General features: G+C 37.4%; 1 protein-coding gene across 10 annotated transcripts in view; it reads left to right on the top strand.

Annotated features, from left to right (window-relative positions):
- The window catches only part of Jade3 (jade family PHD finger 3), an 86,636-nt gene that overhangs the window by 21,995 nt on the left and 50,129 nt on the right, over window positions 1-14,512 (top strand). For all 10 annotated transcript variants that reach the window (XM_050160903.1, XM_050160910.1, XM_050160901.1 and 7 more), the window contains 2 exons: window positions 11,895-11,951; window positions 12,703-12,782. In XM_050160903.1, the coding sequence (XP_050016860.1) occupies window positions 11,903-11,951; window positions 12,703-12,782 (129 nt within the window). In that variant the 5' untranslated portion in view covers window positions 11,895-11,902. The remainder of the gene's footprint in view (window positions 1-11,894; window positions 11,952-12,702; window positions 12,783-14,512) is intronic.

The raw sequence follows: 14,512 nt of genomic DNA, 5'->3' as shown, positions 1-14,512 counted from the left end.
CTTTTTCCCCACAACCTCTCCAGCATAATTTTTTTGATCTTGGCCATTCTTACAGGTGTAAGATGGAATCTCAGCAGTCTTTTGATTTGCATTTCTCTGATGACTAAGGATGTTGAACATTTCCTTAAGTATTTCAAGACAGGGTTTCTCTGTGTATCTCTGGCTATCCTGGAACTCACTATGTAGACCAGGCTGGCCTTGACTTCACAGAGAACCTCCTGCCTCTGCCTCCCAAGTGATTTTGAAAAAAACTAATCACTTGGGCCAACTTCTGCCTCAGGATGTAGAGAGCTATGAAGAGTGTTACTCCAATCTTTCCAATTTATAAAAAATTGGGCTAATTTTAAATTTGTTACTTTTGTCACCAGGGAATTTTACTCATATATATTAGAAATACTTGTTCAAATATTTTGCCTATTTTAAAATGGGAGTTACTTATTCTTTTTCCATTGAGTTTTGGGGTTTGCTAGGGAAGTAGCTCAATGTCAAAATACTTGCCTATCATGGATGCTAGATAACAAGGAGGGCCCAAAGAGGGATGTATGAATTTCCCTGGGAAGGAGAAGTAGAAAAGATCTCTTGGGTAAACTGGGGGCCAGGGTGGGGTGGGGTGGAGGATGGAGGGATGAGAACTAAAGGGAGTGGGTTGGGCAAGCTGGTGTGGGAGTTGGGTTGGAGGCAAGATGGAGGGGGAGAGTAACAAAAGAGACATCTTGATAGGGGGCATTTCAGGGTTAGGGAGAGACCTGGTGCCAGGAGAAACCCCAGGATCCCCCAAAGATCAACTAAGACTCCTAGCAATTATAGAGAGAGGGTGCCTAACTGGCCATCTACTGTAAGCAGATTGGTGACTTCCCTGAGTGTCATCATAGATACTCTATACAGTAACTGATTGGAAACAGCCACAGATAAGCACTACTCTGAGCTCTGAGTCTTGTAGAAAAAAGGGAGGAGGGATTGTACCATCCAGGGGGTTCATGATGGGGGAACCAACAGACAACTGAACGGAGCTCATGGACTGAGACTAACATTCAGGGAGCCTAAATGGGACCGACTTAGGCCCACTGCATGGTGTGAGACCAATGTAATTGGTCTCTTAGGCTTTTAACAGTAAAATCAGGATCTCTCCTTGGTGCTTAACTGGCTTTGTTAACCTGTTCCCCCATGCTGGACTACCTGGCCCTGCCTCCACGGAAGGGGAGGAGCTCAGTCTTGCCTCAGCTTGATGGGCCATGCTTTGTGCAAGCCCATGGGAAGTCTTGTCCATTTATGAATAGAGATGGAGGAAGAGTAGATGGGGAATGGGGTAAATGGGAAAGGCAAGGGAATGGGAGCACAGGAGGGAAGAGAAATTAGTTGGTATGTAAAATAAATGAAAAAAATGTATTTAAATAAAAGTAATATTAAAAAATACCTATCATGTATGTGGAAGCTCTGGATTCAAAATCCAGTTTAAAAATCAAAATTACTACAATGTTTTGAGTTACTCCACCTCTCCTCTTGTTGGTAGCATGGTTTTTCATTGATTTAACAATGTCTATTAAACAAAATCTTAATTTAGTGGTAGGGATGGGGGTGAAACAGTATCTTGTTATACATCCTAGGTTGATCTCATAGTCATAATCCTGCCCCACCCTCCTAGTCTGGAGTTATAATCACACTTTCCCACACTTGGCTAAGATTTCTAAATTTAACAAAGTCCAGTTTGTCATTTATCACTTTAAAAAGGCTTTGTTTTGCACTCAAATGTTAGACACCTTTTAATCTCTAGTTATGAGGATTCTGTATTGTATTCTAAAATTTTAGCTTTCCATTTATAAATATCTATCTTGTGTTTTATGTAATGTTAGGTTTAGGTGAAAGTCTATTTTGTACATGTAGATGTCTTTGAATTGCTATTTTTCTCTTTGTGGAAAATAAGTACCCTCTGTTTATGTAGGTCAGTCTCTGGATTTTCATTTGTGGTCCACTGATCTGTTTGTTTGTTTGTTTGTTTTTTGGTTTTTCGAGACAGGGTTTCTCTGTGGCTTTGAAGCCTGCCCTGGAACTAGCTCTGTAGACCAGGCTGGTCTCGAACTCACAGAGATCCACCTGCCTCTGCCTCCCGAGTGCTGGAATTAAAGGCGTGCGCCACCACTGCCCGGTTTAAATGATTTCTTAATATATGATATAACTGAAAGCTTACTTAGATATGAAGAATTAAGAGTCTGAGCTCTAGTTCTTCTCTTGCCATGTAGTAGTTCTTTGACCTTGTTCAAATGATATCACCCAAGTTCGATTAAAAACACTCAATGAGGCCTAGGGAGATGACTCAGTTGTTAAATGCCACATAATCCTGAAGCCTGAATTTGGGTTCCCAATACTCAAAGCCTGTTGTGGTGGTGTGCATCTGTAACTCCAGCAGTGAGGTGGGAAGAGGAGGAGGGAGATAGTCAGACACCTGGAGCTCATTGGCCAACCAACCTAAGTGAATCTGTAAGCTCCATTTTCAGTAATAGACTCTATCAAAAAACACTGTAGACAGTGGAGGGCAATTGGGAGATGGCCCAGCAGTTAAGAACCCTTGCTGCTCTTTGAAAGGAGCTGAGTTTGGTTTCAGCATCCATGTCAGACAATGTGCAACTGCCTATAAGTCCAACTACAAGGACTCCAGTGCTTTCTTCTATCATCCGTGGTAAGGGCTCTAATCTGAAAGAAAAAGATCAACAAGAGTTGTTGAGAAAGGCATCTGACATTGACCTCTTAAGTATCTACACACACATGCACATTCCCCCCTACACAAAGATCCGACTGGCTATCAAGTCTAAGGCTAGTTAATAGACACAAAGGTAAGGTTTGACATACTCATTACCTTCCAGGAATTTAAAGTACACTGGGAGACATGGTCAGATAATCAGATCACTGTGAGGGTAAATATTAAAGACAAAAGGTTAGTATTCAACCCAGGTTGAGAGTGGAAGGGAGAATTTAAGCAAGGCTTTCAACAAAATATAATGGCTGTGTTTTAAACAAAAAGCAGTAGAATTAGGCCAAATAAAATGGCAGAAAAAATCAAATATTTATGAATTTTACTTTTCTTATATTTAAGAAGTTAACATTCCAATCAAGAAACATTGATCCCTGTCCCAAGGACACAAGGACTATGTGATGTAAATGCCCTCAGGCCTTAGTACCTTTGGATCTATTTGTACTCAAATCTGATGGTTCTTAATTCTGCTAGCTCCAACTAAGTGTTCAGCCTCCATCAAAGTTTTCCTGGTTAGGTTTATAAGTTATCATAGATAGCTTATATGTAACTTCTTCATAAATCAAGATCATGGTTATATTTCTGTTTCCTTGCAAATCATTTATATACTGTATGCTTAGGTAGATGGTAGGTGACTTGGGCAAAATCATAGGCTTCAAATGATTATCAAACTTCATTTTTGTCATTTTGTCAAGTTTCTTTTTGGTTTTTAAATGTGTGTGTGTGTGTGTGCGTGCACATGTGTGTGTATTCATGCATTCATGCTTGTGCCTTGGCACATGTGTAGAGGCCAGTAAACAACTTTTCAGGAGTTCTCTCCTTCCACCTTGGTTTTGAGCAGAGTCTCTCTTGTTATTCTGCCACTGCACTTCGTGTATGAGCTTTTGGCTAATTCTCTTGCCTTAGTCTCCCATCTCTCCATAGGCAGGTTAGGGCTGGGATTATAGATGAGAACCATCATTAGTCTTTTTTATTGGTATTCCAGGTATCAAACTTGAGTATGCAGCAGGTACTTTTTTTAAATCCATTGAGATATTTTGCCAGCTGCTTCTTTGTTTTTCCTTTTATCTTTTTTGGTGTTTGGTTGTTTGAGATTGTGCCACAGAGTTGTTCTGCTCCACCACACCTTCCTCACTATGATTGACTGAATGGTCTGAAATAATCTTTCTTTTTCAGTTATTTTGCAGAGGTATTATGTCAGAATGAGTGGGAGGATAACTAACATGCTAGCCCTCTATGCTGCTAAGGAAATTTAGAGCCATGCTTTCTGTTATAAGCCTGTTATCTTGGATATTTGTAATTAGTTTCCTTCTGTTAATCCCTCCTTTTGAACTTGAGATTGCAGACCTTGCAATTATGTGTTCCTTTTATTTATAGAATCAGTGCTGGTGTCAGTCCCCTAAACAAATTTTAGTGTGAATGAAATAATGAATAAAAGCTTGTGAAATTAAAAGTAAGCTAAGCTATCATGTGGAGTTTTTTTTTTTTTTTTTAAAGACTAAAATTTCCCTCTCTGATTGTTGTAAAAGCTGCGGGCCTCTTCCCACAGCCCGGCTCCTGGCCGCCTGGCTAGTTTATACCCCGAAATAACAACACACAAATTGTATTCATTTAAACACTGCTTGGCCCATTATATCTAGCCTCTTCTCGGCTAACTCTCGCACCTGGACTAGCCCATTTCTAATAATGTGTGTAGCACCCCTAGGTGCGCTTATCGGGAAGATTCTAGCCTGCGTCTGTCTGGAGTGGGAGAATCATGTCAACTCTGATTCAGCTTTCTCCCAGCATTCTGTTCTGTTTTCTCTGCCTACCTAAGGGTTGGCCTATCAAATGGGCCTAGGCAGTTTCTTTATTAATAGGAAATCACTCCCACATCATTTCCCCTTTTTCTGTTTAAACAAAAAAGAAGGCTTTAACTTTAACATAGCAAAATTACATATAACAAAACAGTTATCAAGCAAGAATTACAATATTTATATCTATTTTATCTTTTATCATAACAAAGGAAAACAACTATAACTATCTATTTTTTAACTGCATCGAAGATTCCAGAAGGATATAATATTACCTAAGTAAACAAGAAATAAGCAACTTTTAAAACTCTAGAAATGACAGACATTTTGCTGCCTGGACAGTCACCCAAAGTTCCTCTGTACTGTTGGGGCATCCATCTTCGGCCTACAGGCCCATAGTTTCCAGCAGACATTTCCATGAAGCAGGAAATTTCAAAGGCAGTCACTATCTGCTTGTCCTGAAGAATGTCTTGCAGACTCTTTCATGAATCAGGAACCCCGAAAGATCATCTCACCTATAGGCAAGTTCAGTAGTCCTCTCTCTGAGGGTTCTCTGTGTCCAGTTTATGCAATAGTCCAGGCAAGAGCAGTTTCTTGCCCAAATGGCTATCAAACTCCATAAGGTGCCTCTTCGATGCCCATCTTCTTCTTGAAGTAGATTGGTGCTGCCAGGAGCAGACGTGTCTCATTGTTATGAAAAACCCTAAGTTATTAATACATTTAAAATGCCATATTCTGCAGTCTTTGAAAAATATGAAGAATGCCTAACTGAAATATATCTCTATATATCTAGAAAATCTAACTAACATGACTACAAACTTGACTGTTATTAATGATTATCCATTAACAACCTATATACTTTACATTTTTAAATGAACTACACAATCACAATACCTTAATCAAGATCAGAAACACATATACATATAACAAAATTGACCTTAAATTTAAATCACTAAGGCAAAATCCATATCAGTGCAAATTATTCATACCTATATCATATCCCTCTTTAAATGTAAAAGAACATTTATAAACAATATTTGGGAATATGGGTGCAGTTATTTCTCTCCAAACTGTTTCCTGCTGTACAGGGGCACTGTTAGTCAAGTCTTTCATGGTATAACCTGTGTGCTAGATTCATCTCAGTCAGCAGTAGAGTGAAATAATTTTCTGAAGGTGTTCACATCAACCCTTCAGGAAGGCGTGGTCCATCATACCATATTGGAATAGAAGAAATCCACAGGGTCTCATCCTCTGAAAACAAAAGAAGAAACTCCTTTCCAAAGTATCATATCCTTAGATCCAAATTCTGAAGTCAAGGTATTTTTAAAATATCTATGTTGGATTAATTCAGCATTTATAAACAAATATCTTTTAGCAGCTGTTGCTCCTTCCTCAGCATTCAAACAATTCAAAGAGAGCATAATAGCATACAGTATCAAAATTCTTTGTTTATTTTCCATCTTTGTACGGCTTTATTTTAACTCTATTTTGTTTATTTTTACTTTTTGAGACAGATTTTCTGTATATATTTGTCCTGGAATAACTCTGAAGACCAGGCTATCCTTGAACTCTCAGAGATCTGTCTGTCTCTGCCTCCCAAGCATTGGGATTAAAGGCCTGTGCTAACACACCTTGAAGTCACAGAGGTCAATCTCCCTCTGCCTTCCAAGTGTTGGGATTAGCAACTACTCTCTTTCTTCCTTTTTTTTTTTTTTTTACTTTAAGAACTTTAACTTTTAGTCTGCATATATTTTCAACACACTGTAAATCATTTAGAGGTTTTCTTTGTTTTTGAATCTCTCTTTACTGTATCTCTCTCTCTTTTTCTGAACACGTGAGCCTTTAAATTAAGGAGCAGTATGGGTAGGATTAAAGCCATGGCTTTGGTGGCTGGATCCAACCCATTCCTTAGCTTTCTGCCATTTCAACCTTGTGGCTGAGGTACCGGCCAGAGCCGCTTTCAGTGCCACAAGTCTACAGTGTTTCAAGGTCCTTGCCAGCAAACAAGCTACAACACTCAAATGCTCTCTCTGTAGCTGACCTCCTGCCTCAAAGAGTCAGAGTTTGCCCTGGCAGGATGGCCCACAAAGCCGGCATTTTAAAACAGCACAACTTTTTTCCTGCTACAACCGAAAACAAACTAGCATTCAGTCAACTTTTTATCAACACTATTTAAGTGTTTCTTGATAGGACCTCTTAAAGAGCTTCAGGGTTTTGCAGTTAAGGCTGAGTTAGGAAGCCTCTCTTAGATGAGAGTGCTTGCTTGCCTCTAGCAAGCAGAGCAGACCTGAGAAATTGCTGCTACCAAGAAACCAGGTGCAATGCTTTCATTTTGTTCTAGAATTACTTCCCAAGCTGTCTCAGGCTTTCTGTGGACTAAGTTATTCACATCTGGGCGCCATTCTGCTTGGTCTATGTAGCCAATTCTGGGTCAGCTAGGAATGTATAGTGAAACCCTTTCACAAAAAAATACTTTTTACATGTGCACAGATATACATAAAAACCATGAAGGGATGTCGATAGCAGCTTTATTTGTAATAAACATAAACTAGAGACTCCTAAATACTAATAGGTGAATGAGTAAGCTATGGTTCATCCATACAGGGTAAAAGTAATTATTACTATATGAAACAACTTGACAACTTGAATGGGTCTCAGCACTATTAATGTTGAATGAAAAGAAAAACCAATCTCAGAATTTTACATACTATATAGTTTTATTTGTAGACGTCTTAAAATTACAACTTTCAAAGTATAATTTGCCACAAAATTTACATTTAAATGTATAGTTTAATACTTTTTAAAACAAATTTACTAAGTTGCACAATCTAAAATTTAATTTGAGATCATTTCCATCACTTAATAAAATTCTTTAGCCTGTTATTGTCAACTATCCTTGCCATAGTTGCACTCATTATATGCTTCTGTAGATTTGTGAAAATGTCATAAAATAACAACATATACTATATGGACTTTTCTGTATAGTTCTGTTATGTAGCATACTAATTTGAAGTTTATCAATGATTGTTACCATGTATTAATAGTTTATAATAAAATGGTAAATAATTTCTGTTATATAGATATAATATATATGGTTATGTATTTGCCATAGATGAATATTTGTAATGTTGAGTTTTTTGTTCTCATGAATAATGATGTAATGAACATTCAGGTACATGCCTTTCTAGTAATAGGAGCGGCGGGGCTTCGTCCTGGGCACCCAGCTGCCCACATGGCTAGCTTATGCCCCGAAATAATTACACGGAAACTGTATTCTTTTAATCACTGCCTGGCCCATTAGTTATAACCTCTTATTGGCTAGCTCTTACATATTGATCTAACCCATTTCTAATATTCTGTGTAACACCACGAGCTGGCTTACCAGGAAAGATCTTAACCTGCGTCTGTCTGGAGTGGGAGAATCATGGAGTCTCAGTGACTCGGCTTCTTTCTCCCAGCATTCTGTTCTGTCTACTCCGCCTACCTAATTTTTTGTCCTATCAGGGCCAAGCAGTTTTCTTTATTAGTTAACCAATGAAAGCAACAGATAAATACAAGACCCACCTCCATCATGCCTTTGTATGGACATAGCTATATTTATTTCTCTTGGGTAAATTCATAGAAGTAGAATTGCTGGGCTCTGTGACAAATGTTTATTTAGCTTTTAAAAGAAACTACTGCTGGATGTGGCAATGCACATTTAGAGCTCATGGGAGGTGGAGACCCAAGGTCAGCCTTAGCTACGTAGAAAGTTTGATACTTGCCTTGGGTACATGAAACCCTGACTCAGAAAAGAAAAAAGAAAAGGTAAGAAATAAACTGCCAAGCTATTTTCCTGATATTTGAACTATTTTATTGTCCCATCAGCAGTTTATGAAAATGTAGCTTATATACATATAAGCATATTTATTTTGCTTGTCCTCAAAGGAGTATTTTATAGATGCTAGTTGGGAAATATCCGTGTGTGTATGTGTGTGTGTGTGTGTGTGTGTGTAAATATATATGTATATATATGTGTATGTGTATATGTATGTATAGGGTTGCTTAAATTTTCTGTGTTCTTACTGATTTTCTAGTTCTATTATCAAGAGTGGGGTCTTTAACTACTAAAGTTGAATTGTTTCTTCAGTTCTTGGTCTTTAGTTTCTGTAGTTTTTATGTCTCAGTTTGAGTTTATTTGTTTGTGTTTATTTTGTTTGGTATTCTTTCCACTTTTCAGCCAATTTTAACTTGTTTTTCTTTCAAATTTTTTGGTGTTATACTTTGTTTCTTTGTATTGTATCTGAACACAAATATTAGATCCTTTGTTATCCCATATATTCCTGATGTTTATTCTTTATTCCATTTTCCTGTCATTTAGATTGAATGATTTATTTATCTTTAAGTCTATTTTGTCTTCCATTTTAATTTTGGTTATTTCAATATCCTTTACTGACGTTTCAATTAGTTGATATTTTGTAGACTTTTTACTGGTATTTATTATTTTAGCTTTCATTTGAGAAATGGTCTCATATAATCCAGGCTGAATTTGAACTTCTAATTCTCCAGTCCCCACCTTCCAATTATTGGGATTATAAACCTGTGTCACTGTATTCATCTTATTTTGGCATTTTTTTGAATGGGTTCACATTTGATGTTGTTTATTTGAGAATTTTTATAACAGCTGATTGCTCTTTGGGCTGACGAGGGAGGGGGACTTGAATGGGGGAGGGGGAGGGAAATGGGAGGTGGTGGCGGGGAGGAGGCAGAAATCTTTTTTATTTATTTATTCATTTATTAAAGATTTCTGTCTCTTCAGAAAAAAAAAGGAGTCTGCCCCACATAACCTTTTAGTAACTGGTGACAGAATAAACAGTATTGATGGTACTGATCTCCCAGGAAGAAAGACTTCCAACTGGTGTTTAGGGAAGAGAAGTTCTATGTTCTTAGCTACACCAGTCTGGCATGAGGTCTATACTAAAGAGACAGGGAATGAATTGAGGTCAAATGCCATAGATTGACATTTATTTTAGTTTTAGTAGATTATCTTGAACAGATGTTCCTTCCTTTGCCATATGTCCTTAAGACCATTTCTAGAGGTTTCTGATGTTTGGCTATTATGGTTTTAATTGAAATAACTTTACCAGTTTTATTATATGAGTCCCCAGAACTCCATATACAAATATGCCAGAAGTAGAACTGGACAAGCCTTTTAACGTAAAGTCTTGTGTCTCTTGTCGCCCATGGTTACACAGCAGTGGCCATGGACTTGAACTTCTACCACCTTGGTAGATTGTGAGTGGCTTGAAGTCAGTATCTTTAGTCTTTATATTTAGAATCCTTATAGTGCGTACTATCATTTTTTTTTTCTGTGACTGTCATTCCTTAACTGACAAAAGTCAATTCTACTTTGTGTTTTTAATATTTCATGATTTCAAGTGTTTGTGTTTTCTTTATTCATGATCTGTGATTGTTTTAATTAACTTCTTGCTGTTGACGACTTACAAACTATCTCCTTTATCTTAATATTTCCATTTAATAAAGTGGCAAAGGATGCTACCAATCACATATATAGTAGTTCCAGTTTTGTGTTTTTCTGAATGGGTGTTTAAGGCAATTCTGAATTACATCTTAGTTTTAGATAATAAAGAATTTAAAAGTAAGGGCCTAAGTTGCTGATTTCTTTTTAAATCATCTTAGTTTAATTTAAAGAAGTATTAAATATATGATATTATACATAAACCACACTAAAATGCCTCTCTGCAGTCAAAGGCGGTATCCTTTGACATAGGGAATTCTAATTTAATTGACATTGTTAAGAATAGGCAGTTACTTCCTGATGTTTAAGCATTGTCTGTAACAAATCAGACAACACAAACTGAAAGGTAACTTCTGCTTGGTTCAGAGACAGTGACAATTTTCCCAGTGTCAAATAGAGTCAAATGTCAGTTATATAAATCTAAGTATAAAATCTTTCAGTAGGTTTTGAGGTAACAACCCAACTTTGTGGAAAGTTGAGCATTGCTAATTAAGTCCAGCCCTATCTTGAGAAAGCAGTATCAGTATTTATGCCAATTGAAATTGTTGTTTTTAGAAACATATCCACTTTACTGCGAGTCAATTTTATTTAAATCACGATGGTCCAATAAAAACATTGTTAGATGTTCATGATCTAAATTCTGGTGTATGAATTAAATTACGGTACACATTAAAAGCCACAAGACATTTGTTTTGTAATATATGGTGTTACTCATTAATAGTCTTTTTAGGATAAGCTATTATCTCCCTTCTTAATCCCAGCAAAGATCACTTTTGTTTCAGGTATGTACTTTTTGGGATTCTCCAAATACTCCATTAGTGTATTTTTTCCCTGGGTGATACCTTTGTTCTTGTTGGCATCTGTAGAAGAGAATCCAGCAGACCTGTCTTCCTCTCATACTTTTGAACAAAAATCTTTTTGGCTTCCTCAGCATCACCCATTCTTAATTTGTTCCTTGCTGTTCAACACCACTAACACTATGACCTGAAGACAGATGTTACACTTTCTCATTTTAAGTGTTTGTGTCTTCCTTAACTCTAGTGTAAGTATGTTTTCAGAAAGGTGATAGACTCAATCTGTTATTAACAACACTCAGGGAAGGACACTTGAAGCATTAGAAGATGTAGTCCAAAGTTTCACAATATTGGAACTTTTTATAAGAAAGCTTACTATGTACATAGAGATATTTTAGAATAGGTTTCTTTTTTTTTCCCCTTTGATTTTTTTCAACACACCAATTTTTTTCAAGACATGGTTTTTCTTTGTAGCTTTGGAGCCTGTCCTGGCACTTGTTCTGTAGACCAGGTTGTCCTTGAACTCAGAGGCCACCTTCCTCTGCCTCCCAAGTGCTGGAATTAAAGGCACGAGCCACCACTGCCTGGCGTAGATTAGACTTCTTGTTTGGAAAATAGGAACAAGGAAAAGGGAAAGGGGGCAGGAAGAAAGACTGTGTGGTCATTCTCTTAAAAGATGAGGTGTGTTTCCTTTCAGCCATTTTTTTATGCCTTTCAGCCTAGGCCTTTGAAAGTTACGCCTTCATGACTGCTTTTTCTTTTCATGTTCTTATTGGAGTCTCTAACTGGAGATAACTCAGCTGACACCCCCTAATTTGATTCTGGCCAGCAGTGTACCACTCAGCATCTGTAGTTTGGACTAATGTTATGGTCTCACTCAACCTTTGGAATTCTTTGAATTAATTTGTTGGGATAGTCTCACTATTATAATTTAGGATGGCTTTGAATTCATAGCAGTTCTTTAATGTCAGCCTCTCAGTATGGGCTGACATCTAGTACAAGTATATATTGATCATTTCACTCAGTGTTGTTCTCTTTCCTAGGATGCACCATGATGAAACGACAGAGACCTTTCAGCAGCAGTGAGAGTTCAGATGAATGTGAGTAGAACTAGCTAGTAACCTGTGTATCTTTGCCAACTGAGGATATCTTCTTTGACTTGAGAATAAATTGTTTCGTGTTTCCTTCAACAATTTAAATCTTTCTGAAAAGGAAAGGTCAAGATCCATTTTTTATTTATTTAATTTCATTAGAAATGTATAAATTAAATAGAAAAAAATTTAAAAAAAATAAATTGAATAGAATTGGTTTATATGTAATATAACACCTTTTTACATTAAATATGAGTATAACAAAAGCTAAATCTACCAATGCTTTAATAGAACTTCTCCTGAAAGGAAGAAAAAAGTATTGGGAATATAAACTATAGATCCTGATTTTGATTATAACTATGGTGCTAAATATTTGGTTGTGGGTCAAACATTGATTTGCTTAAAGCCTTAACAGTACCCTTAGGTAAGTGCTAAAAGATTATTTGTACCACATTCTTAGTTTTTCTATAATTTTTTTGGGGGGTGGTGGTTGTTTGTTGATAGATCGTTTTCTCCTGGCAGAACATGAATTAGGATTAACACCAAGTTGAATCTTTACAGTCATTATTAAAGCTTTTATAGTCTGGGTAGTCACTAATGTTTGACTCCATTAAGATTCTCTCTCTTGGGCACAATTGAATTTTTTCTTCATTAGTATGATATCTATGTGATCTCCTGTCTTTCATATATCTAGTTAGTTAACATCTATTTAAAGTAGTGGTTAATATGTTTCAGTATTTTTTCTAATTATCTTTTGCAGGTCCTTCTACTTCCTTTACTTCTAGCTTAATGTATAGGAAGATGTCAAAAAATCCCAAGGAGCATAAGAAGTCTGCTGAGGTGAGATTAAATATTTAATTTCACATTTAAAAGCCAATATCTACCTTCTTCCAACATACTTACAATACCCAGAATTTGAAAATGTGCAAAGTAAAATATATACCACTGGATAGATAGGCTCATTTTCTGGTAATTGTACTTAGTTTCTAAGAAATATTTCATTTTTCTTTTATGAGATGGTAATTTTTACACTGATTTCTTTTTTTGTTGTTTTTTTTGTTTGACTGGAGTTATTTTTATTTTTAAAACAATTTTATTTTACATACCAATCCCAATTCCTCTCTCCCATCCTCTCACTCCCCCTACCTTCTCCCCACCCCACAACCCCCTATCCACTCCTCAGAGAGGGTAAGGCCTCCCATGGGGAGCTAACAAACTCTGTCACATCACTTGAGGCTGAACAATCTAGGCTGAACAAGGTGAATGGGCTCCAAAAAGCCAGTTCATGTACGAGGGATAAATCCTGATCCCACTGCTAGTGGCCCCACAGACTGCTCAAGCCCCTCAACTGTCACCCATATTCAGAGGGCCTAGTCCAGTCTTATGCAGGTTCCCCAGCTGTCAGTCTGGAGTCATTGAGCTCCCACTAGCTTGAGTCAGCTGTTTCTGTGGGTATCCCCATCATGGTCTTGACTCCTTTTCTCCCTCTCTTTGACTGGACTCCAGGAGTTCAGCCCAGTACTTAGCTGTGAATCTCTGCATCTGCTTCCATCAGTTACTGGATAAAGGTTTCATGATGACAATTAAGATAGTCATCAATCTGATTACAGGGGAAGAACAGATAAGGTGGCTTCTCCACTATTGCTTAGATTCTTAGCTGGGGTCATCCTTGTGGATTCCTGGGAATTTCCGTAGTGCCTTGTTTCTCCCTAACCCCATTATGGCTCCCTCTTTCAAGGTATCACTTTCCTTGCTCTCCCTCTCTGTCCTTCACACAGCTCAACCTTCCCGAACCCTCATGTTTTCCTACCCACTCCCCTAATACCCTCCCTCATGCTGTCAGTTTATGAAGGAGATCTTGTCTACTTCCTCTCTCCTGAGGAATCTGTGTATGTCTCTCTTAGGGTTCTCCTTGTTTCCTGTCTTCTTGGGGGTTGTGGACTGTAGACTGATTATCCTTTGCTTTATGTTTAATATCCACTTAGGAGTAAGTGCATACCATGTTTGTCTTTCTGAGTCTGGGTTACCTCACTCAGGATGGTTTTTTTTCTGGTTCCATCCATTTTTCTGGAAATTTCAAGATGTTATTGTTTTTTACCACTGAGTAGTATGTGTGTGTGTATTACATATATATATGTATATATATAAATCACTTTCTTTATCTATTCTTCGGTTGAGGGGCATCTAGGTTGTTTCCAGGTTCTGGCTGTTATAAATAATGCTAGGAACATAATTGAGCACATGTCCTTGTAGTATGATTGAGCATCCTTTGGGTATATACCCAAAAGTGGTATTGCTGAGTCTTGAGGTAGATTGATTCCCAATTTTCTGAGAAACTGTCATACTGATTTCCAAAGTGGCTGAGCAAGTTTGCACTGCCACCAGCGATGAAGGAATGTTCCCCTTACTCCACATCCTCTCCAGCATACGCTTTCATTAGTGTTTTTGATCTTAGCCATTCTGACAGGTGTAAGATGATATCTCAAAAAAAAAGATGATATCTCAGAGTTATTTTGATTTGCATTTCCCTGATGGCTAAGTATGTTCAGCATTTGCTTAAGTGTCTTTTG

This window comes from Alexandromys fortis, unplaced genomic scaffold, assembly GCF_014885135.2.
Source record: "Alexandromys fortis isolate MF-2015 unplaced genomic scaffold, M_Fortis_MF-2015_v1.1 scaffold_83, whole genome shotgun sequence".
Taxonomy (NCBI): domain Eukaryota; kingdom Metazoa; phylum Chordata; class Mammalia; order Rodentia; family Cricetidae; genus Alexandromys; species Alexandromys fortis.
Note: the sequence above shows the minus strand (reverse complement) of the source record. Positions and strands in the feature narration are given on the sequence as shown.